This window comes from Amaranthus tricolor, chromosome 3 (assembly GCF_026212465.1).
Source record: "Amaranthus tricolor cultivar Red isolate AtriRed21 chromosome 3, ASM2621246v1, whole genome shotgun sequence".
Taxonomy (NCBI): Eukaryota; Viridiplantae; Streptophyta; class Magnoliopsida; order Caryophyllales; family Amaranthaceae; genus Amaranthus; species Amaranthus tricolor.
This window is the reverse complement of record NC_080049.1, coordinates 10800928-10827313: the sequence shown is the minus strand read 5'-3', so window position 1 is coordinate 10827313 and position 26386 is coordinate 10800928. Positions and strand designations below refer to the sequence as shown.

Below are 26386 nucleotides of genomic sequence, written 5' to 3'. Positions count from 1 at the left end.
AAGTGCAAGCCTTCAAATTTCATCTAATATCAACAAGCCAAATCCTAACGCTAATTAAAATCATTCATTAATAGTAACCCAGAATCACAATTACATAAAAATAAAATAAACAAAATACAATTTAGTAGTAGAAAGCAAAGTACGAAGTACAAAGGGAAAATCAAATTTAGGTATCACTGATATGTTAAGATACTTCAAATTTGGACAATTTTCCCCAAAATTAGGCATGGGAATTAAGATCCAAAAACTCCAAATTGAAGGAACTATTCAACCTTAATTATGAAGAACTTGTTGCCCAGATAAATAATTCATAGAAACATCCAATGTTTTGAGAGAAAGCCCAAAATGAGCCATTTTCAAATCCTTGGAAGAATCCAATAAATTGAAGGAAATATTCAGGCTTGATAAGGAAGAACAAGAAGAAAACTTTGATAAATCAAGGAAAGACCCAGAAATGGAGTTTTGAGATAGGTCAATTTATGAAAGTGAAGAAGAGTAAAGGGAGAAAAGTTTAAGAGAACCAGAAATATTTGAAGCAGCCATAAAAGGAGAGCCAGAAGAGGAAAGGGAAAAGGGAAGAAGAAGAAACTAACCATGGTGAGGTCAAATTCAAGATTTAACGGCAACTTATCGAAAAAACTTAAAAAGGGTCATGTTTGTAGTTATCAAGAAAAACTGGGGGTACCATTGTAATTAAAAACACACAGGGATACCAAAGATAAAGTGCAATAACAAGGGGTACCATTAATATCCCAAAATATTTTGAGAAGAAGGGTTGAAAGAGGCTATTAAAGGAACTGAGGCATTGAGGCTTGGTGCTGAGACTGAATTGGATTGGAAGATAATTGAAGAGATTGCTAAAGATGTGTCCTCTTGTTCTTTAGCTTATGGTGAGGTCTAGGGATGACAATGGGTATAGGACCCGACCCGGATCCGTGGATCCGTATCCGTTTTCACGTATTTGGGTCCTAAAATTATAGACCCGTCGGATCTGGATCCGTTTAAATTTCACGGGTCCGGATCCGGATCTGAGAAAAATACCCAGGCCCGGACCCGCGGATCTGGAGGACTTTTTTTTATTATTATCAAATATATATTAAAATTAGGATTTGGGGAAAGAGTTTTGGGTATTTGTAAAGAACATGAATACATGATGAATATTCTGATTTTTATTTGTTTGTTGTTTGGTTTTTTTTTCTTACATATTGTTTTGGTTATTTTTGTTTCCTTTTCTTTTTGCAATATAGAAAATGAGATAATAATGAAAATTTAATAAAATAATAATTGGAAAAGTAAGCAAATAATTAATTAATTAATTTAAAAGATTGTGTATCGGCTATATTTATTTATCTAACAAACAATTTTAATGTGTTTGTTGAATATTTTCAAGACAATTATAATTGTATAATGTTTTTTTGGGTATTGATTGTGAAATTATTTATATTATTAATATTAGTCTATAAATATCGCTTTATTGCAATCTCAACACATTCAAAAATACAAAAAAGATAAAAACAAGTCAGACCCGTTTTGGATTCGGATCCGATACTGGATCCGCAGCATCCGCGAATCCAAATTTGGGTCTTGCAAAACTGAACCCGCGGATCCAGGTCCGAATCTGGATCCTGTCCTTAAAAACGGTGGACCTGAATCCAAATCCGGCCATTCGAGGTCTTAAACCTTTCAATTGTTGACCTTCGGTTTTGTCGGGATTACTCGAGAGTAAATCTGCTGTTCGTTGTATGCTCAAGCAAGGGTAATTGTATCTGAATAATAATCGCGTTGATAGTGAAAGTAAAAAGATTGAAGCTGTTGATATAGTGGATGATAAGGTTCTCTTCTTGATGTAATTTTGATACAACCCTTAAATCACTCATTCTCTACTCTTAAATTGCCATTCCGTTTTAAGTCCAACTCCTAATTTTGATACAACCCTCTACAATGGCCGCAACTGCAATCTCCTGGTTTACTTCATCGCAACTCCATAAAAATTCACCATCTTCATACCTTCAAAATCACAATCATAGACATAATCGCAGCAATTCTGTGTGCTTCGTATTCGAATCTATTCGTTGTCGTAATTCTTCCATTCACAACGGTCGTAATCGGAGCTTTCGTGTTTACTGTAATCCCGATCCTCCTAGCCCTAATCCTAGTCCTAGTCCTAGTCCTAATAGTAGTACTAATCTTAGTGCAAGCTCCGAGACTACTGCTGTTCAAGTTTACCGTGATTTTGAGAGGTCTGCTTTTTCTTTCTTTGCTTCAATTCATAATTCTGCTTCTATTTGTATTTTGTTATTTGTATGAAGGTCTGCACTTTTAATTAATATTTAATTTACTTTTGAGATAGTGATATACCTTTTGCTGCTATTTTTATGTTCTCGAATTGGAAATTTGTTTATTCATTAAACTAGTCTGGAGGTGCAAAATATGATGTTTTCTGGATTTTCTGTTTCTGGTAGCGGTCTAAATAGCTCTGATGTAGAGAAACTAAAACCTCTTGTTCTCTTATTACTCATATGTAAGGTATATATATATAAGGAGGAAATCCTAATACATATTGCCCACCACTATTAATCTATTATATACAATAGGCCCAAAAAAATAATAAAGCCCTAAAACCCCCTCAAGTTGGAGCATGCAAATCATAAATGCCCAACTTGTGAAGAAGAAAAGATTGAGCTTGCTTCAAAGCCTTAGTGAAATATCAACAAGTTGTGTTTTAAAAGAAACATGAGAAGGATTAATGGTACCATGTTGACTGCCATCTCGCACAAAGTGACAATCAATTTCAATATGTTTGGTGTGTTCATGGAACACCGAATTTTGAGCAATTTGGAGAGGATATTGACTATCACAAAATAAAGAATCACTTTTGGGTGATGCACCCCCCAAACTACAAAGCAAACCTTTGAGCCACTTTAAGTTCACAATCACGACAGCCATGGACCTATGCTCTACTTCGACTGTCGATACTAGTAACTTGCTTTTTGGTTTTCCACGAAATGGGAGAATGTCCAAGGAAAACTAGCCACACTACCATCTGAGTTGTTTTTAATTTTATAGACCTATGTTGAGAACTATTGTTTTCTAATGCTTGAATTTCTCTCTGCATAGCTTCTTAATTTTGCCAACCATGGTCTTTCATGGCTGCCTTAAAGGATTGAGGTTCTGAGGCTGCGGTAATAGTTGCAAGAAAATTTCGATGCCCCACAGAAAACCTATCACAATTAACAATTTGTGTTACAGGATAAGAAATACCTGAGGTCTGAGATGAAGTAGATGACGTAGGAGAGAAAGATGGACTGACTTATTGAAATGTATTAGTAACAAAACCACGCAATATTGTAGATGGATACCTTATGCACTTGCCTTTCCCTCTCTAATTGTCGTCGAGAGCAGTGGGAGTGGCCACAACTTCCTCCCTCAAGGAACTATTAGACCCAATACTGGAGGCCACATTATCACTAGGAGCATTGGCCGCAAATTCACTACCACCAATCTCGTGGCTAACATTGCTTGTAGGCTGAACTTCCTCGTTGCTCGTGCACACTACCCCCTGCTACTTGTGGGATTAGTAGTAACAACCGTCTCATTAACAAGACCTTCATCAATAACATCGTTATTCCTACTTGCACCAAGCCCTAGATAGCCCTCAAAAAAATCATCAATATAATTATACTACGATATTCATTGGAGAGGATGAGGTGGAAGGAGTATTATGAGCAAAAGTAAATTTGGTTTCCTAAAACTTCACATCCCTAGATACAAAGTATTCATTGGTTTCAAGATCATATAGTTTTCACCCTTTCTTCCCTTGTGCATAGCCAACAAATAAGCATTTCCTACTTTGACTCAAACTTATCCCTCTTGGATTTGATGTTACAGGCATAGCACAAACATCCAAAGACACGAAGTGTATTATAGGAAGGGGGAGTACTAAACAAAATCTCATAAGGACTTATATTTTCAAGTAAAGGAGAAGGTGTGCCAGTAATTATATAACTAGCGGCCAAGACACAATCATCCCAAGATGATATAGGCACGTAAAGCCCGAGCTACATTCAAGATGTGACGATGTTTACGTCAACTGTCCATTCTGTTGAGGTGTATTTACACAAGAAGTTAGAAATAAAATGCCATTATGCTCAAAATAATCTCGCATACAATTGAACTCTGTGCCATCATCACTTCGCACCACTATAGCTTTAGCATTAAATTGTTGCTCAATCATGGAAAAAAAAAGACCTAAACGTCTTATAAACCTCGGTTTCGTCAAATAGGAGATACACCTACACCGCTATAGAATAATCATCAACCAAAGTTAGAAAATAAGTAGCACCACAAGAGGAGGGAGTATGATACTTCCCCCATGAATTTCAATGTATAATTTCAAAACGCTGTGTCGCTTTGCTATCACTAATAGGAATTTTATCTCTAGTATGTTTTGCTTGATGACATATATCACAAGCATTGCTAGAAAGCTACAAGATTTAACCAAAAAGGAAGTGACCTCATTACTTTATATGAAGGATAGCCAAGAAGATGAAGCCGTAAATCAGAAAAAGAAACCCTATCGATATTTAATGCACCAATCATGGGAAATTCACGAAAATAGTACAGTCCGTCTCTCTGTTCACACACTCTAATCAAAGTCCTCAAGTGTTGATACTTTATATCACAAAATGTTTTAGTGAAAAGCAAAATACAACTCATATCGCAGTTAATTGGATGATAGAAATCAAGTTGCATTGTAGTTCAGGGACGTAGAACCAATTTCGTAGAACAATATTGAAACACAGTTTCACATCACCTTTCATGGTGGAGACAACCTGGTTACCATCTGGTAGCGGACAATTGGTAACAACATGAATATTGCTCATCAAATCAAAGTTACCAGTAACATGATGGGAAGCACCCGAATCAATAAGCCAACAAGAAGTACTACTATTCAAACGATAGCGAAAATCGCTTGTTGATGAGTGACCAAGCCTGTCAAGAAAATGTTGCCATTGTAATGTATCCCGCACATATTGTCATTAAAATGTTGACCATAAGCAACCTCGTCATTGTAAGGATGTGATATCGAAGCTATCACACTAGTTATTTGCGTTTCGCGCAGAAAATGTGTTGCCATGATAAAAAAAGAAGACGACAAATTACCTTGAACTTGTCGAATAATACCAATCGGCCAAAACACTAATTAAATTGCACTTACACATGCTCGAAATTGTGGATAGAATAAGGAATTAATGGTCTTGGAATAAAATAATAATACTGACAAACAAATTATGCGAATTACGGCCAAACACCAACTCTTCAATACAAGAAACCGAATCTATAACACTTACTATGAGTCGCAGATAGAAGAAATGCCCCAATCGTTTTTACTAGAATCAAACTAACCAAAATAAAAGTGCCAAAATAATTGAAACCCACAATTCTATTCCTCTAATGCATTGAAGGCTATCGTTTTTCGTTGTCTCTTTTTTTAGCTAGGATATTGTGGAAGAGGAGGAAGAAAATTAACCTAGCCTGATACCATCTAGACAAACTAAAACCTTTTGTTCTGTTATTGTACAAGAAAAAGGAAACCCTAATACATAGAGCCCACTACTATTAATCTATTATATACAATAGGTCCAATACATAATAAGCCCTACCATCTTAGCTCTTATAATTGTAGTTGTTAGGTATCAACCGCGTAATTAATCTGTGATGTATTACATTTTGTTAAATATTCTATTTGAATATAATTTGTTAAGAACAGTAGTGAAAAAATTTTTAAACATTACTTTCGATTTCGTAAACCTAAAAGTTTGTAAAGTTTTCAAAACAAGTCCAACTAAACATTACTTTGCTTAATATTTTTCTGAACTTGTATATTAGTTGTGTTCTTTATGTTTTTGTATCAACAAATTAAAATAGCTTTATAAAAAAACTTCATTAAAGGAGAATAAGGTAAAGAGTGGTCATCTGCTAGGCGAAGTATCTTCGATGAAGAAGGTTGTTGCTTATTGTAGCACTTGTGCACACATTTTGCTTTGTAGTAAATACATGCACATGAAATATACTACTCTTATCCATACATCATTAGCAAGTCAAAAAAAAAGTAACACCAATGAACGAGTGGTCTACATACCAACATGCTTTGATGATTGGACATTCTAAATAATTTTGGCGATTGTAATGTATGTTCACTCATTAGGTGTCCGCTGCATGTGTTATATGCTCATTTTATATTTATTATGTACTTTATTTTATTGTGTTGCGATTGGTTATCTTTTCTTAATTATATTTTTATTTGCTAATCATTATTTAATAGCTCTGTGGATAAATTTTCTTAAGCTTCTACTATGTAGAGATGATTATGTTTAAATTGGAATGCATGAATTGGAATTAGTGTAATTATCATTAGAATTGATATTCTTTGCAGTACATTAGTATTAGATTAGAGCAAATAAAGGATAATATTTGTGAGGGACAATTTCTACTGTGGTTTCTTTTGGTCCATATAGCTAACCCTATAGTGTTTGACTTTGACATTGCTGTTGATAGCATTTCTGTTATAATCTTAAAAGGCCTAGTTCCTTGTCATAAGTCAAAATTAGAGTGGCACAATATAGTCCTTTATTAGGTTAAAATGTCACAATTAGGTATTTCTATTATTTCCTTGACCACAAGTATTGTTTTGTATGCTTATATTGTTGTCTTTGCATAGAGATTAATAATCCAGGAAATAGGGAGAAAAAAGTTCTCTTTCTTTTGTTAAGAAAATAATGTGCTTTCTCCCTTGTGGCAAGGAGGTGGTGGGGACATGAATTTAAAACATGGCCGGTTTTGAGCCCATTCAGGGTATCCGACCGCATTGGGCCCTCTGAAATCAGGGCCTCATATTATTAAGTGATCCATATTATATCATTATGGTCAAGTGGAGTAGTTAATAAAAGTCTTACATTCCAAATCTAAGGTGCTGGGTTCAAGACCCACTAATTACATTTGGCAAATCACACCTTTTACCTAATTAAATGCACCACCTTTATATTAATCTCTCGTTTCCGTAACAGTTTCATTTCACTTTACCAAAACATTATCTCTCAATTATTATTGCTATTTCCAATTTCCTATATATCTCAAATAATTTTCATTCTTATAATTCATCTTCTCAATTAGTCAATTCCCTTATTAATTTCATAATAATGGAGGACAGTAAAGCTAATATTTACCAACTAAAAGTAAATTATAGAAGATGAAGAGTAAACCTTGACCTTGGGCCTTGTTCCGATTCTTTATCGGTGGTTCGACGTCTTCAATTAAACAAGTTTATTAATTCTTTCTTTGAGCCAACATGCAGGATTTTGTTTTGTTATTCTTTATATTTTGTTGGGTAATTAGTTTTTTTATTTCTTATGTGTATTTTTCTATATAAATTGATACCATAGTGCTAAATATTTAAGTATATTATATGTAATTCGGGTGGAAATTTTATTTTGTGGTTAGTGATGGACTGTTAGAAAATAGTTAATTCTTTTATCATTAAAAGAATGAAAAAAAAGCAAAAATGACAATAGTTAGTCACTAAAACAAATTTTCTTACTCATTAGAAACCATGTAATTTTTCTCTTTTATATAGTCATTATAAAAAGGGCCTCATCTTTAAAACAAAATTTAAAACTAAATAGGGCCTCCGCCCTCTGCAAACTTTGTTCCGGCCCTGATTGAGAAAGAGTGGGTGAAAAACGAAAGAGAGGGAAAGGATAAAATTATACCATGCATGGGAAAAGAGCAATAAAAGGAAATACCAATATGTAATGTGATATGGGAAATGACATTATTTGGAACAAAGAAAGTATAAAATGTAAAGTTTGGTGTGCAAAATAGTTTGGGACTAAAAATAACATAAATTTAGTTCAATAAAGATCACAACTTTTGATCATATGCATTGTAGTGTCTTATCATATTAAATGGCCTTAGAAGTCGTTGTTCTTGACCCTATGAGTTGGCCTTATTTCTTAATATGCTCAAGACATTATGTATGTTATTTCACCGATAAGAAATGGGTAATCTCTAGTTTACTTATGAGGATACAAAAAAAAAAAAAGATTCTTTAAGGAAACACTTGAAGCTAATAACTAATGACAATACGTGTCAACCATTTACCTTTCATATGGTTGCATATCATCATATGTTCAATTTTGTGGATTCAAAAAACCAATGGAACTTTTTTCGTCTTGTAGATTGATTACAGATTTAGTAAAGCAATCACAAGATGCTTGGGTTGGGTCTAGCAATTGGAGTGAAGTTGAGGTGCGTTATCATTGTTTTTTTTTTATTCCGATAATTTTCCATTGTACTTGGTTATAGATTTTAGTTGACTTTATATATTAATTATTATTTCGTTTGCCATTATATATTCCATGAAATCGGTGATACACTACTCTTCATGTTCGAGAGGTTAATGATTTAATTAAGACATGAAATCATGACTTACATTCAAAACCACCTATGGGAAATAGTTACAAATTGGTGAGTTTGTCTGTGGATGAGGTAAGGGGAAAATCTACACTTTTTTATAAATATTGATATTGATACACATGTTAGTAGAAAACATATTCTTTATTTTTCAGCATGAAATCCTTTGAGATGAATGTAAAAGATTCTTTGTTGAATTATTCTAATTATTTTTAGTCCTTTGTTTATATTTTTTACTTCATAGAATTTTGGCCTTACAATGTGAACAATATGTGCAATCACAATCTATTGTGGACAAGTGGTATCGAGACAAAATGGTAAGGTTTATGAACAATTTCGAGCAACTATTAAGCTCCCAAAAGATTCTTGTTATTATTCGACAGACCTTTCAATTATGGGGTTACTTGAAGTATTTATAAGATTTACGTAAATGTATTTAACTGCATATACTACCTAACCGAATTGTTATAACTGCTTAACAAAATGTAACTGCTCCTAACTACACTATTATTCTGGACACTTGGCCTAACAACATAACTAACTCTTATTTTCTTAAATATCTTTGTTACGCTTCTTATAGATTGCCTACGTGTCTGAGGTAGTCATGGCAATACAAGCCGCCTAGAAATCCACCTTGTCCTCAAGGTTAGTATAATGTAGCTCGGGCTACAACAATGAATGGAAGTACAAGTTGCTCAAATTGAGCGAGAATCTCGTGTTTGTATGATTTCTTTTTTTGCCTCATTTTCTTGCTTAAGATATCACCCATCTCCATGAAGGAGCTTGTCAGGAAAAACTTTTCAACAAAACTTAAATTGTGATACGACATTGTAATTCAGAATCGAATGAAGAATCATGAAAATTAAAGGTCCCACAGAAGGTTAAAGAGCTGCAGCAACGGTAAGGCCCAATTCTTCCTTGAAGCAAAAATGAATGGATTGGCTATGTTGATAAATTGAGTTAGTGAAAGCAAGAATTCTCATCAAGTGGTTTATGACATTTAAGTTGATAAATTGAGTTAGTGGAAACAACAAGAATTCTATTTCCTGGAGCAGTAACTTTGCCTATTTGCAAATGATGGTGCCCTATCAAAAGCCCTAACATGCTTACAATTTTCCCTATTTCTGCTTCCTTCAATTGCCCATATTTGCAAACTTTCATAAATGTTAGTAAAAACCTTTCCTCCAGCAAACTCTCTAGAAATGCTAACTAGTTGAAATTGTCACTCTCCAAGTCGAAGCCTTCGCCCAATTTTCTCACTTTCCTGTGGTGGTCTTCCTCAACATTCATAATTGTTAAACAGTTGTCGCCTATCTTCTTCATTCACCCTGGTGAGTTTTTCAGGTCCATCACCGAACCCACAACTTACCATGGTGGTCATCCTTTTTCACACAGTTATGTTTTGCATTCCCATTCTAATTTTTTTCCTTTTATTCTCTTCTTCTCCATCTTTTCTCACTGGGGTTTGGTATGAACTTGTTTTTCTTCGTGAATTTTGGATTTAATGGTTGATTTGATTTCTCTGTTGGATTTAGTGTTCGCAAAGGGATCTTGCTTGAAATGAGGGTTTTCCTTTTGTGGCTCTAAAACATTTTTTGGTGGGCTTAGATTTGTATTTTATGTGGTATTGGAATCGAATTAATTTGGGAATCTGGGAATTCTTTTGGTTAAGTGGATTTTTGCAGTTGTCCACATAATTTAAGAGGTTTTAATGTGGGTTGTTGGGATCTGTATGTTGCAGATAAGTGCAGGTAATTTTGGGTATGGTGTGGGGTAAGTATGGAATTTTAAATGTCGATTTCATGGGTTGTAGGAGGTAATTATATTGTTTTTTTTTGAGTTTTTGTTGCTAGAATTTATTAGTGTTTAAGGTCAAGGATGGTATTTGTCCTGTTTAGGTTGGTGCTAGTGTCGTGGGTGTTTAGATGGATTCTTCTTTTCTATTCATTTCGATTTTTAACATCTCAATTTGTAAGTCTAGGTCCTTCATATCCTTTTTCACTCTTGTCCTTCAAGTCATCTTCGTTCTTCCTCGCCTTTATTTCAGGTCTTTCAAGTTTCTGCTTTCTATCTTCCTTATTGGTTAGCTAATACCCTATCTTTGCGCTTGACCAAAACATCTTAAATGATTCTCTTTCATATTTTTCCTTAATTTTTACAACTCCTAAACCATTATAGTCGGGATCGCCACTTTAGCAAGCAAATCGTGATCTTGATCGTTTGAGCCGAATCATGGGCCAATCGTGATCTGGAATGCTTAGATACACGATCTGGAGTGCTAGTTTGAACGATCCAATCTCAACCCAACAACAAAATCAAACTTCCAATATCACGTGAAAAATGGAAGAGAAAGAAAATAAAAGAAAAAGAGAAGAATAAAAAAAAGAAGAGAAAAATAAAAGAACAAGCAAGCTTATATCAATGGCGTCAATGATGTAGATGCGTGGACGGTGGTTTAGAAGGATGAAGAATGCCAATGATTTGTTACAACTCCAATGTATTAGTAATATACGTTCCGTGACCCATAAATTCTCGACTCAAATTTTTTCGATCATCATCATCATCATCATACCCAGTGTGTCCCGCCCATAGAAAACTATGGTCAGGGTCTAGGGAGGGAAGAAAAACGGCAGCTTATACCCATAGAGGAGAGTGCGGTCAAAGAGTCCCTCGGCTTGAGAAAGGTCTTCAAAGAGAGAGAAACCTGCAACTTACAAATAGAATAAATAGAATACGCACAAATTCATAAATGTTGAAAGATGGTGAAGTATGATCACGATCCCATTCCGCGACCTGGATCGTTCGTCGATCTTGGTAACAATGTCATAACTCATAAACCCTTTTTTACATCTTCGTTTCAAATTTTATTCCTCAAGGTATGTACATTCATCCATCAAAGCATTCACATTTCTGCCGCTCCTATCTTACTACTATTATCCATTCTAAAAGCCCAACATTCTGATCCATATGATCCGGTGTAATGTCGTTCGATAAAACTTACCCTTTAACTTTAAGGACACACCTCGACTACATAGTATTCCATTAGTCGCTCTCCATTTTTGCTACACACACTTAATTCTATTGGTCACATCTTGTTGAGTGTCTCCACTACTCTTAAATATGGACCTAAGGAATTTGAAACATCTATCTAAAGCGATTTCTTTCTCTTCTAGCATTATAGCAACTCTCATTATCTCGTTTGTGCTAAAATTATGCTCCATGTATCATGTCTTGCTCTAACTTAATTTGAAACTTGTGACTCCAACTATTGTCTCCATTGCTCAAACTTAGCATTTACCCTTGTGATTGGAAAATCATTTGTTGCCCCCTTCACATGTCAAAACATTCGTCTGTACTTCTCGATACATATCTTGCACTATATTAATGTATTTCTTGAGAAGGCCCTTCTTTGTCATTTCCCTCCAAAATACTTCTCTTAGTACCTTGTGCAAGTCTCATTTTCTAGCCCAAAGTACTCCATCATGTCTCTTAAGATGCATTTGTTTCATTGTAGATTTTCTTGACATAAATCCAAATTGGTTCTCTGATATGGAGGTACATGATCTCTTACATATTTTTATCACTCTTGAGTTTTATTCCTTGATAGTTAGAAACTCTTGGACATTTTCTTTGTTCTTGTAAACAGGCACTAGAGTATTTCTCTTGTCATTGGCATCTAGTTTGTCCTCTAAATCTTGTTGAATAGATCAGTTAGCCAAGTCACCCTAGTTATCCCTAGACATCTCCATACCTCAAACCATCAAAAAATTACCCTTTTTAAAAATAAAATAACGATTAATAACAACATAACACTTTATTTTTTAAAAACTTTGTGCAACCTCAAATGTCAAGACTATTCTTGGGACAAGGGAGCATAAATAACCAAAGATGCAAATTTCCATTACTACGTTTAGTTAATGGTAGCATACTATTATAGCAAAAACAAGGATGCATCATATGGTATTGGGCGAGTTCGAAAGGTTTTCAAATCTTCCAAACAATACTATCATTTTTTGTCCACTTTAGAATATTTCTTGTCATACACTTTCATCTATTTGACTCTTTTCTTCTCATGGCTTCTATATATTTCTCTTACATTTCTTTCTCTCTCCTTACACCTTACTGCCACATATATGTCATCATTTCATCATTTTCGGTGGTAGTACAATTGAGTACAAATTGTAATGCTTCATACAATATCTTTTGGTGGTAAAATTGTTGAAATTTCCCATTTAATTACTCAAAGAGCTAAGAATAGGCAATCAACTTCAGGAGAAACACTCAATCTACACTATTTTTCTAAAACGAATTGTATTTTGGGGATATGTTAAAAATATCAGTACTTTGTAAACTTTTTAAAGTCTAGGGTACTTAATGAAATTTCATAGTTGAGTTGATAGCTCATTTTAAACATAAAAGTGCCTAATGATGCAACCTTACCCTTGTATAAACAAAGGTTGTTTTCAAATGTCCCGTTATAGCAAACATGAGTTAATGAGCCGATTTATAGTAGTTTATTATAGTCTGAAACAAAAGACCTCTAAATTTTTGGCTCTATAGGACTGTGCATGATTCAATGCTTTATTATCGATTGTATATTTATATTTTTCAAAAAAAATTGATCTTGATTATTTCAACAAAACATTTACGAGATGATATTTTCTTTCCTATTGGATGATAAACATTTAATGGAACTAAGATTGAGGACAATCCTTCTTTTAAAATAGCGCAATCGTCACAATCTACTAAATACGGTTATCACATTTATTTTTTCGTCATTTGGACTTCATTGTAAAGAAAGGTTTTGATTATTAATGTGATAATGTACGGTGATTGTTTGTAATGCATCCTTGATGCGACCATCACTATTGCCAAAAGTTCTGTTTTAAGGAGTTACACATTAGATTGCTTACTTAACTAGTAGTAGTTCTATCAAAAAAGAAATGTTGAGACCATTTTAGTTTGAGATTGTTTTCTGCTAATTGAACTGAAAGCTGATTTTAGTGTGCATTTGCTAGTGTGTCGTTGTTATTAAAAGGTGCTTGCTTAAACTACAAAGGCTGGTCTTTTTTGAAAGTAATTTCTTTTGAACATTGGTTGTGTTGAAAGTGTAAAAAGAATATATCTTTCAAGGTAACTCACTTTTATATGAAGAGACTTCAATTCTTTGGGTTTCTATCTTTGTGCTTGCAAGGACATTAATTTCTGTTGAATTTTATGGACACATGTAAAAAGATGTTTTCTGATAGAGTTCAAATGCATTCGTTAATTGCTTTTGGGCAAATATATTCCTTATAAATATGATTACTGTAGACTTGAAAGTTTGGCTAATCATTAGTATTTCAGGGTGCCTGGGTGCTGGAACCACGACACTCAAAACCATGGTCTGTTGTACATTTTATTGGTGGTATATTTGTGGGAGCAGCTCCACAGCTTGCTTACCGTTTGTTTCTTGAAAGCCTTTGTGAAAAGTATGTGTACTTTTGTTCTAAGATTTATTGGATTTTGCATCTGGATGAATCTTTATTTTTTTAGTTCTCTACATGTATCTTAACTACACTTGGAAAATGTTATAACTCTTTTAATGTCACAGGGGTGTATTGGTGATTGCAACACCATATGCTAGTGGTTTTGATCACTTTTCTATTGCAGATGAGGTGCAATTTAAGTTTGATCGGAGTTTTCGGCGTCTACAAGAAACAGTTAGTCTATAATTCTCTTACGGTTTGATTGTTTCTTTTAACATTACTTATACAATTACTATCTAGGCTGAGGGACTGCCTACTTTTGGCATTGGGCATTCACTGGGCTCAGTTCTTCACCTATTAATTGGTATATGACTGTGTACATTGAAGTTGTATCGTTAGATATTTGATTGGTTTCTAACTTCCCATTTTTAATTAGATTGATGTGGTTTTCAGGGTCAAGGTACGCTGTTCAACGAAAAGGAAACATCTTAATGGCATTCAATAATAAGGTAAATGCTGTCCTTCTAGGTATTACTTTTGATGTGTTTGTAGACTCAATTAGGAATGGGAATAGCAACAAGGGGGGTAAATTGTTGTTGTTACTAGTTTAAGCGTTTTTGCCCTGTTTTTGCGGAATTGAATAAAATAAATAAAGCTTAAACTTCGAGCAAAATAATAAAAGAGACATACGATTTTTACGTGGAAACCTTCTAGGCCTAAATAGAAGGAAAAACCACGACCCCTTGGGATTTCTAAATTCTCCTTATGTTTAAGGCAACTCGTTACAATTACATTAAACACCTTATTTCACTAGAAGCGCATCAACTAGGCCAAACTCTCTTTACTATTGCTTCACTCAAAGCAACAAACTTAGCTTCACTAAAAGCTATCAAATTCCCCCTTAGACTCACCCGAGTCTAATTACAAATACTCTCAAAAACCCTTACAAAAAGAATACAAATTCTCCAAAATAAAATCAATAAGTTGCACAAGAAAATATTATAAATTAATTGGCAATTTTAAAAGCAAAATATTTCTTGTAAATTTTCCAAAAATATAGCACGAATTAATTAAAGCTCATGCGTTTTTTTTTCACTCTATTCTACCTTGGGAACAGCCGGAAATAAGATGCTATTTATAGAAAACAAAACCTCTGATAAAATGGAATATTCCAATCCATTATTCCTTATCCAAAATAATAATGGGAATAATGTGGATTTAAACCAACAAACGGTTATCTCCTTAAAGTAGGCATAAAACTTGATTAAATCAAGTACACGGTTATAATAACAATAACCGTTGTTCCCATTTACTAATAATAGGTTCTATTCCCTTAAGCAGCAGTTCCCTTATAAGAAGTTTCTTCAACAGCAGTTCCTGTTCCAGTAATAACTGCTGGAACTTTATGCTAATTATAGAAACAGTCAGGCTTACTAAAAATAGGGACGGTTACTTACTAACTAATTATAGGAATCGGTTATCTTAGGCTCTTAGAAAAGAAAACGGCTGCTATACCTATATTTAGTAAATTCCATTATTTACTAAATATAAGTCCAAAAAAGATTTTTTAATTAAAAAGTTGGTTCTTAAAAAAACTTTGCCAATTAATTTTAATAAATTATAATTGCAACAAATTAACTTTATTTAATACATTAACTAAAAATAATAATTAAAAATAAATAACCAGAATTTCCAGTTAACGTAGGCTGACTTCAGCTCAGGAACAGTGCGCTGTCTTTGAATTCAAGTTTTGCTAGAACATCCAACTTGGGAACGATAGATTTGCTGTCTCCATTTTACATCCCAAGCGATATATTCTCCTAACATCCTTTGAATCCTTTCGACATGTATGTTTCCATAAACCAAGTCATAAGTGCTATCTACGATCATAATCAAGATCGGATATCAACCTACACACAATCTCTAAAGACATAATTGCTTAAATAAAGTGTAGTCATCATCAAATCTCAAGAGGTCCAACAAATTCCCCCTTTTTGATGATGACAAACTTTTAAACAAACTTAAACCAAAGCTAGAGTAAAACCAATATTGAAGAGCATGTTAGAGATTAAAACAACTCTTCATAACTTAGTAAATATTATTTACCAAGCATATCATGAATCAAATTACTCTAAGAATAAACACAACAAACCAAGATTCTGAAACAATTTAGCAATTTTATCTCAGCATACAATTACATCATGGAACATAAGCAATTCCAGTAAGATAAGAGCAAACAATCAAAGCTTATGAGTCAGAGCTTGAAAGCAATTAGTTTGATACTTATCTCAATTTTATCAGTTCATCAGAACAGAATAGATGATGATCTGAACATGTAAAGTTAACAGAAGATTAACAAAACAATACTTAGTAATCAGCAATCAACGAAATACTACAGCAACAGCAAATAGTCTTAGATCATGAATCATAACCTCAATCCTAAAGTCCAACATAATAGATGTAGATATAGACTAAGCTTACTCAAGCATTCTTTAAGTTTGTGCCAAGTATTCCCCCTTTTGACATCATTCAAAAAGAATTGGAGCAATCAAGCCACAGCACTAATCATATAGACATAGTCAAAGAGAGAACCAAGAGGCAATAAACAAAAGTAGTTCACTTGCATTGAAGTAAGTGACAAATGTAATCCTTAAAGACAAAATGAAAATTGAAAAGGTCGATCAACCACAAAAAATCTTGATTGAAAAATCAATTATCGAAAGGACCAGGTACGCACTATTTAAAAGTATATACTGTGAATGCTCTTATGATTGCATGTTTAATTTGATCAGACTGTAGTAGCATAAAATTTCCATTTATTTTATTCTCATAAAATTTCATATTATTTAATTTATATATTTCTCCAGCAATTTTTTTAATTTGATTAAGAAGTAGGAGTTGAATCATCGCAATTTCTCACAAAAAACCGCCCAGTTCCTTTTACACTATAAGTTCACTTGCATAAAGTAAAAGTGGTGTAATGAAGCAACCCCTTAATAGTCGTCCCCTCATAATCAATATATTCAATCTCTCACGTCAAGCCTTACCACTCCATCTTCAATTGCAAATCACTCAACCCTAACAATCATCTTCATCCTCTCGCTTTTCTCTTCCTCAACTTACTAAATCGCCATGAAAACAAAGAACCGCACACCTAAGATGAAACAACCAAAACCACTGAAAATTGTTCATCTATCCCCATTACTCACAGCACGAGGATCATCGTCAAGAGAACAACAGGACACTCCTGTTACATCTGATAGCATGAAAGCTTTAAGAGAAAAAGAAGCTCTACTATAAAGAAACCGTCTTCAAGTTCTGTCAAGAAGGCAAAAATAACCGTTCACTTGAATGCTGAGGAGTTGTCTAAGGAAATGTCAGTAGGTTTTGGGCTTGACAAAATCTGGTATGAATCAACATTCTTTCCTCAATTACACACAATTATACGAAATCAACACTGGGAATCGTTAATGGCTGAATATTGTTGCAATCCTATTTACTCGGAAGTGATGCGTGAGTTCATTTTAAACTTTTTTATTAATGATGGCGTTTGTTCCAGTAACGTTAAGGGAGTTAAAATTGAATTTAATAGTGTGAAGTTAGGAGAATGGCTAGGAGTACCAGCCACAGGTTTTGATGTCTATTATGTCGGTTCAAAAATAGTATTTTCTGGTATTGATGAGAAGGCTGTATGGAGGTTTTTAGGAATAAATTAAAAGAAAGGAAAAGTAAGCCACAATGTACTATCTCCGTTACACAAGCTGTTATACAACATTGCACGAAGATTCATCTTACCGCGTAATTCCAAACGCAGTGAGGTTGGTCTAAGAGATGCTACATTGATCTACTGTATGGCAAATAACATTAAAATTAATTTTCCTTCTTTAATGATTTCACACCTGAGTGATTTTATTGCCAAGAGATGTATGGTAGGTTATGGAGGATTGTTGTCCTTGATTTTTGCAAAATTTGACGTTCCACTTTTAGATCTTAACTTCCCAATGGGTCCCAACAACATGATAGGTGCTAAGTGCCTAAGTAACTTGCATCTTAAATTGAATGAAAATGGGATCCTACAGAATGTTGTTGAACAAATTAATATTTATTCTGATAACAAGGAGGAACAGGAGGAGGAAGGGCATGAAAAGGAGGTATAGGAACCTGTTCCCTCTGTCACTGAAAAAGCAGAAGGATGTACTGACAGGGAACAGGAGGTAACTAGTAAGAGAGAAGTTGCAGGGGAAGCTGGAAAGGAGGAAATTGGTGTCAGTAAGGAGGAGGTCACTGTGCCCAAAGAGAAGCAGTCTGGCTCCAGTCCTAGGAAGAGCAGAAGGCTTGCTGCTAAAGGGAAACGACCTGTTGTTCTTGATGATGACTCTTCATCCTTTAACACTGCTGAACCAATAAATCCTCCCTCACCAAAGCCAACAACTCCATCATCCCATCTTTTCCCATCACCACAACCATCACCTATCCCACAATCACCACCACTTGTCCTCTCCTACCAAGGCTTTGATCAAACCTCAGTTCCCATAGCCCCCCTGTTTTCTGTACTCCTTAAGCTAGATGACCTGCAGGCTCGCTTCTTTGCGTTTCAAGATGAAGTCTGTGTTTCCTTGGCCTCTCTTACAGACCAGCTGACTCAAATGGGAGCTCATCTGGGTGCTAAACTAGATACTATAGAGGTGGAAACGGAATACATTGATGAAGAAGCCCCTGCGCTTTGATTCCTTCTACTAATTTTTCAAATTTTAATTATCCTATGTTAACTGGAAATTCTGGTTATTTATTTTTAATTATTATTTTTAGTTAATGTATTAAATAAAGTTAATTTGTTGCAATTATAATTTATTAAAATTAATTGGCAAAGTTTTTTTAAGAACCAACGTTTTAATTAAAAAATCTTTTTTGGACTTATATTTAGTAAATAATGGAATTTACTAAATATAGGTATAGTAGCCGTTTTCTTTTCTAAGAGCCTAAGATAACCGATTCCTATAATTAGTTAGTAAGTAACCGTCCCTATTTTTAGTAAGCCTGACTGTTTCTATAATTAGCATAAAGTTCCAGCAGTTATTACTGGAACAGGAACTGCTGTTGAAGAAACTGCTGATAAGGGAACTGCTGCTTAAGGGAATAGAACCTATTATTTGTAAATGGGAACAACGGTTATTGTTATTATAACTGTGTACTTGATTTAATCAAGTTTTATGCCTACTTTAAGGAGATAACCGTCTGTTGGTTTAAATCCACATTATTCACATTATTATTTTGGATAAGGAATAATGGATTGGAATATTCCATTTTATCAGAGGTTTTGTTTTCTATAAATAGCATCTTATTTTCGGCTGTTCCCAAGGTAGAATAGAGTGAAAAAAAAAACGCATGAGCTTTAATTAATTCGTGCTATATTTTTGGAAAATTTACAAGAAATATTTTGCTTTTAAAATTGCCAATTAATTTATAATATTTTCTTGTGCAACTTATTGATTTTATTTTTGAGAATTTGTATTCTTTTTGTAAGGGTTTTTGAGAGTTTGTAATTAGACTTGGGTGAGTCTAAGGGGGAATTTGATAGCTTTTAGTGAAGCTAAGTTTGTTGCTTTGAGTGAAGCAATAGTAAAGAGAGTTTGGCCTAGTTGATGCGCTTCTAGTGAAGTAAGGTGTTTAATGTAATTGTAACGAGTTGCCTTAAACATAAGGAGAATTTAGAAATCTCAAGGGGTCGTGGTTTTTCCTTCTATTTAGGCCTAGAAGGTTTCCACGTAAAAATCGTTTGTCTCTTTTATTATTTTGCTCTAAGTTTAAGCTTTATTTATTTTATTCAATTCCGCAAAAACTGGGCAAAAACGCTTAAACTAGTAACAACAACAATTCACCCCCCCATCTTGTTGCTGTTCTCATTCCTAATTGAGTCTACAGTGTTTATACAGTAAAATCAAAAAAATGGTACTTTGCCTATTGAAAATGTAACATAGTGTATACAGTTATACCTTCTCGTTTGCTTGTGAAAATTTCTAAGCACTATTGCCTTTTCCTTTGCTTCTTAAGGAATTGTGACATTGTTTTAATTTTTTTTTTGATTATCAAGTTCATCGCTTCATATGTGATTGTTAAAGTTTATGCTGGGTTTATGGGGAAAGGTTTCAGCCGAGGCTTCAGACAAGTATACCTAGGAAAGCTGATGCAATTAGTTTGAAGAAGAAAAAAAAAGCTACAAAGGATTTATAATGGATCAATTACCCAAATAGTTGGTATTATTTTGAAGTTTGGATGGTCATTCAATAAGGTGATAGGTTGGTTCCAAAACGACTGTAGGTTGGTTGTAATTTAGCTTATGTGCCATAGATGGTTAATGAATTTCATTCAATAAGGTGATAGGTAGGTTCCAAAACCAACTTTAATTATTTTAAGTTGAACTGTACAAAGTTGAGTTGTGCTTACACAAGTACTCATCAGGCCACAGTCTCACATAGTAAGGTCATCTAAGATTTTCTTGCTAGCTTGGTCAAGCACATGTCTCACTCACTCATTTGAAAGCTCCAACTTACTTGATTGAGCATATATGTGAACAAGGTTTTCTTGTCTTGTAATCTAAGGCATCTAATTTGCATCCTAGGTGCTAGAGTCTCTTGGCAACAAAAATGCCAAAGGTTTAATACCAACTGTTTGCTTCGGCGACATGAACCATTATAAATTATTATTCTATATATTATTTTGCCCTTATTTTTAATTCTAGCCAACAACTAAGTTCTAGGTTGTTTTCTTCACCACAAATAACGCTTTGAAGACCTTTTCTTAAAATGCTTTGATGAATGCACAAATGAGCGTTTAAGCTTAGAGAATGTATTATCTCAAATACTTTGTTTTTTCTTTTCAAAAGTCTTTTCTTATTTCCATCCATTTTTCATTTCTTGCTTCTTCGTTATTCATTACTCCTACATCATTGAGTTAGCTACATTTTATTTCCTATCTGAGAGCTTTTGAGGAGAATTGTAACCAATTCAATGGGATAAAGGGATTTGAGGGAGAATTTTTTGTTTGGAGCTCGATCATTCTTTGAAGGAGCCCTTGAATTGATTGAACCAAATATCCTCTTGGTTTCAATGTTCTTAGCTGTGTTTCCTTGAAGCTTAGGTCTTGATCGTGTGAGATGCTTAGTATTGGTTCCTCATTGATTCACATATTTAATTATCAATCAACAATTGTTTTTAAACAAAAACTTTATGAACTCTCAAAATTCCCCTTCAACTACTACGAATCAACAAATTTGATTGGTGTATAGGATGCCATGTAGCATCAATATGTTCTTAAGAAATATGCATTGCCTATATTTGCAAACGACTAATGTACCATGCACATCTTGAAGTGTTATGTAGCTGTATGTGGCGTTCTGTATTTCTAAAGTCTGATCATCAACAATAATAACCGAGGAAGTCTTCATGAATTTCTTGTGTGAAAGAAGATGATTTGCAAGCTATTAACTAAGAAAAGCTCATAGCCACCTCATGCACCAGTTGCCTTCTCTTAATTCTTAGAGGACAAATCTCCCTCCAATGATTTCTGGAGATTCCTTGTGTATTAGGATTAATATCTAGTGGGGCTATTATACCTGAAAATCAAACCATTGCTCATGTTCTTAAATTTTGTATGCCAAGCAGACCTGACACATTTCTTTTTTGAAAGCAGATCTGGCATAAAATTTGTACAGTCATATATTCACAAGTATGCAGCTCTTGTTCTTTGAACAGTTTTTAACAGTCAAATAGTCTATAATCTTTTGAATTTTCCCAAACTTAATTAGCAGCAAAACAAAGAACTCTGATCTTGTGATTGAGGGAGAGCTATTAAAATGCCATGTACATTTGTTAAGAGGTTGAGGGAGGCAAAGATAACTTAGATGAAGGGGATGATAAAGATATGAAGAAAATGTGTTTACAGGTGCAGCTAGTGCTAGATAGAAGCAGAAGGTGCAACAGTATGTATGTAAACTTTAAGAGATAGATTTTGCAGCTGACCCGATGTGGATGGGATCAAGGCTTTGGTATTGATGTATTGTTATTGATTAAAACTGCATATCGGATCTTCTAGTTCTATCAGTATGTACGAACAATATATTTGTATGATTTTTATAATATCCAAATGGCCTTTGTTTCAAAACCATGAATACGTGGAAGCAGTCTTTATGAGGTGGTCTAAGGGTAAAAATCAAGTTTTCTTGGCTGCAAATAGGTTGGAGTTCCTTTAAACATAAAGGTGATGATGGAGTGATGCTAATATTCAGTTTCATAGCTGATTAAGACTAAAGTAGGATTTTATTCTTTTTACCTGAATCTCCTCAACTTTTCATCAGGCCTAACTTGGTAACAAAGTGAAAAAGTTTTTTAGATACGCAACATTATCCACAGCTATCTGGCATGAAGACTTGAGTGATGCAAAATTTTAGCTGATCGTTGATTTCTCAATCATGATGTTATTCATAAAGAGGCTTGTCTCTTTTGATTTACCATTGTGTCGTACCCTCAACCCTGACAGTTGTCTTTTGGACTTCTTATTTTAATGTTAAGTTCTTTAAACAAAACCTTCAGGTCTCTTGCTTGGATTCTCATGAAATTTACATTATGGATGTACTTGAAAATTTCAAACTTCAAGATGCAAGTTTTGACATGCCAAGGACTCACAAGAGTAATGAGTATGCCTTTGAACTCATCAAGAATTAATTATAATCTTGGCATTTTGGAGCCTATTCAATGAACCAGATGTATAGTTGTAATTGGTGGCTACTGCTCGCTTTCCTTCTGTGGTTGATTTTGGTCTAGTTTCCTGGTTTTTGCTGACCTACTTTCTCGAAGAAAAACAGCTGGCCAGATCTCTGTTTTTGTATTGTATTAGTAATTTACTGTGGACTAAATCTATTTATCTATTTTCGTATGTTTTGAGGGTGTATCCTATTTTCATCCATTTTGTTACATTGTTGGTCATCATTTACTTTGCCAAGTACTGTTTAGAGTTGGACTTTGAACGATACTCAATTCCATTTGTCCTCTGCTTTGTATTAATGAGATCAGCTTATGTACTGACAGGATCCAACTGATGCTATTCCACTGTTTTCACCTGTTTTCCTTCCGATGACTCAAAGCATGGGGCCACTTTTATCACAGATAGCATCATCTGAGACGATCAGGCTTGGAGTAAGTAATACCTAAGAGTATTTATAGCATAAGTTCATATAATGGAATTATTGAATATTGATTTCCCATATTCTTAAGATGTTACTACTTCCTTCAGTCCATTAATTTTACCCCTTAAATATGAGTATCAGGTTACAGAAGACCCAATTGCAATAGATTACCTTTTTTCTTAGAAAATAATGAGCAATAATTTCCCAAAACCAATCGTAGTTTTTTGTGTCCCCTCTTATTTTAAATTTTATATCCGCTAGTTGTTGTTTTTAAATGCTTTTAAGATCCACTACTAAATAGTAGGTGCTGTGTAATAGGCAGAGACAACTCTAAAGCAATTGGAGAACCTTAGCCCTCCTATCATGAAGCAGGTTCTTCCCCTATTTGAGCAACTTCCTCCCTTGTATATGGACTTGGCTAAAGGAAGGGAGAACTTCAATCCAAAACCTGAAGAAACTCGACGCCTTGTATGTGAATTATCCGTCTTCATTATGTTCTGCTTTCATATGTGAGATAATTAATATTATCGAGTGTTTCAGATAAAAGCATACTATGGTGTAAACAGAAATCTTCTGATAAAGTTCAAAGACGATATAATTGATGAAACTTCAATACTGGCTCAAGTGCTGAGTGTAGACTCTGGTATAAGCTCAATGCTGGATTTGTCCATTCGTGCTCTGCCTGGTGATCATGGCACACCTCTGCAGCAGGTGAGTTTTGTTGAAGTATTTTACATGTTAATCGTTCTCGACTTCCATGACAATTTATGACTTCTCTTTATTTTATTGGTCTTTTTGGCGTTCATAACTGGGGTTACTTATCATTTTCTTACTCTTTTCTTTATTATTCTACAGGCTCTTCCTGATGTTCCTCCTGTAATGTCCGATGCAGTAAATCGTGGAGGTGAGCTTTTATCAAATTTGATTGCAGGAACTCCATGGGAGACAGTGGCCAAGGATGTTAGCACATCGCTTGGAATGGGATTGGACTCTCAGATTCTTCGCTCAGAATCTTCAAAGGAGCTTGAGCACCTAGTTGATGTGATCAGTTCTTGGATGTCATCGAGCATTGGTTCAAAGCTTTTGAGGTGATTGGGTGCGAGTATCATCAAGTCATATGTAGATATTATTGCACGTGTGAAATCAAAATTGGTGATATTTGAGCTTGTTCATATTTGTTACATAGTAACATTTCAATGATGTAAATGTCAAGTTATAGGTTTGTTATAATGTGAAATATGTGTATATAATATTTTCTTCCATTAAAATTTTCGAATTGCTATTTAGTCGTCCTAACTCGTCTTAATCCATCTTGTTCCTTGTCTCTAAGGCTTATAGAGTTGGCACCTTTTCTCAACTCAAGAAACCACAGGTTCGAAATTCTATAAAGGATGGGATTACTTAAGAGTTGTGAGAAACGGCAAAAGTCCATTAAGATTTTGAATAAATTGTCCAATAAAAGTACAAAATTTGTGTCCAATTTGAGATGTCCGAATGAAAATTTGAAAAAAATAAGACGTTTTAATGACTTTTTTCAAAAAAAGCTTTGTTCAAACTTTATTTCCAAAATAAGCGTCCTTAGCTCCAAGGGTAAGCTTGGTGTATACTCGCTCTTACTAACAGCGAATTAAAACAAATGGTCAAAAAATTAGGCAAGAGTGAAGTTGCTGTTACTAACAGCGACTTAAGGGTTGACTGGTCAACTGTGAAGTCGCTGTTACTAACAGCGACTTTAGGCGTAATCTGGTTTGACTTTTATCGACTTTTATGTATGATTTAAACTAGCCGTTGCAAAATTGAAAAATAGCCGTTAGAAATTGAAAATAGCCGTTGTTATTATGTTCTATAAATAACTCCATCATTTCCCTACTTTATTGTATCCAAACTTCATCATTCTTATTCTAGTTAATTGGTTTTGAAGGTAACATAAAGTATTATGTTAGTATTATTCTCAATTTATAAATGTTACTATGATTTTTGAATGTTATTATGTTACCATGTAATTTGATATGGATTCGTTGAATATGAATGAAATTGTGTTGAATTTTCAAGAGCATTTTCCCTATTTGAATATGATTGTTTGTTTGATTTTGATTAAATTCATACCTAATTCTTGGTGGAATGATTCGTCGCCGAAAACTCTGAGTAATTAACATCATTTCATTCATAATAAACATGTGATAATACGATAAACATATATACACATCTACATATATATTACAAAATATATACACAACAGTCCACATGTTACAAATATTCAATATATACAAAAATTATATTCAATATTCAATATATACACATCTACATATATATTCAATATTCAATATAAACAAAATATACACAACGACTATTTTCAACTTCATAACGGCTATTTTTCAATTTTACAACAGCTAGTTTAAATCATACAAAAAAGTCAATAAAAGTCAAACCATGTCACGCCTAAAGTCGCTGTTACTAACAGAGACTTCACAGTTGACCAGTCAACCCTTAAGTCACTGTTAGTAACAGCGACTTCACCCTTGACTAATTTTTTACCATTTGTTTTAATTCGTTGTTAGTAAGAGCGAGTATACACCAAGCTTAGCTTTGGAGCCAAGGACACTTATTTTGGGAATAAAGTTTGAACGAAGCTTGTTTTTTGAAAAAAGTCATTAAAACGTCTTATTTTTTTTCAAATTTCCATGTCCGAACAGCATTATGTATTATCACAAATTCTTGTGAGAGACTGTCTTTTTGGATAATTTGAAAAGAATAAGCAAATTAATATAGAAAATTTAAAAAATAAGCAACTTCTAAACTTAATTACCAAAATAAGCATTTTTTTTAACAGTACAGGTTTGGGGTTATTCGCTGTTATTAATGGCAAAAAAAAGAAGTTTAGTTAAAAAAGTCTTTGTTCGCTGCTCTAACCATTTTTGACCACGCTTTTTTGTTCGCTGTCAATAACAACGAACAATTAAAACGCTAATTTCACGTGCTTGTACCAATTTAATTTGTTATTTTTTTGGGCCATATCAATTTTACAACGCTAATTTTTAAGCTTTTAATTATTAAAAAAGCTATGGGTATCAACTTTCTTTAATTTAATACAATCACACTTAATCCCATGATTATCAACTTTCTCAAATTTTTAAGAAATAAATTAAAATAGAAAAGTTAATTTTAGGTTTTTAATTAAAATGACCTAGCAAAAAAAATTTAAAATTTTTAGGCCCTTTAATTATTAAAAAGCTACGATTATAAACTTTTTCTATGATTGAACAAA

The 26386-nt window shown here is 33.8% G+C and overlaps 1 protein-coding gene across 7 annotated transcripts; it reads left to right on the top strand.

The window, feature by feature from the left end:
• The first annotated feature begins 1675 nt into the window (after window positions 1-1675).
• LOC130808901 (uncharacterized) lies at window positions 1676-24944 on the top strand. 7 transcript variants are annotated; one of them, XM_057674447.1, is made up of 10 exons: window positions 1676-2240; window positions 8238-8307; window positions 13819-13943; window positions 14066-14174; window positions 14241-14304; window positions 14394-14449; window positions 23024-23131; window positions 23440-23589; window positions 23662-23832; window positions 23977-24932. In XM_057674447.1, the coding sequence occupies exons 1-10, from the start codon at window positions 1942-1944 to the stop codon at window positions 24211-24213; spliced, it is 1389 nt and encodes a 462-aa protein (XP_057530430.1). In that variant the 5' UTR covers window positions 1676-1941; the 3' UTR covers window positions 24214-24932. The 7 variants fall into 7 exon arrangements, with proteins under 7 accessions (XP_057530430.1, XP_057530435.1, XP_057530434.1 ...); XM_057674452.1 differs by having other exon boundaries at window positions 2162-2240; window positions 14125-14174; window positions 23977-24942; XM_057674448.1 differs by lacking the exons at window positions 1676-2240; window positions 8238-8307 and adding exons at window positions 8327-8547; window positions 8717-8789 and having other exon boundaries at window positions 23977-24941.
• Window positions 24945-26386: the final 1442 nt, after the last annotated feature.

Coding starts and splice junctions, on each gene's coding strand:
- LOC130808901 (XM_057674447.1), top strand. CDS start 1,942: ATGGCCGCAACTGCAATCTCCTGGTTTACTTCATCGCAACTCCATAAA. Junction 23,132..23,439: donor CTGAGACGATCAGGCTTGGA/GTAAGTAATACC, acceptor GCTGTGTAATAG/GCAGAGACAACTCTAAAGCA. Junction 23,590..23,661: donor CTGAAGAAACTCGACGCCTT/GTATGTGAATTA, acceptor CGAGTGTTTCAG/ATAAAAGCATACTATGGTGT.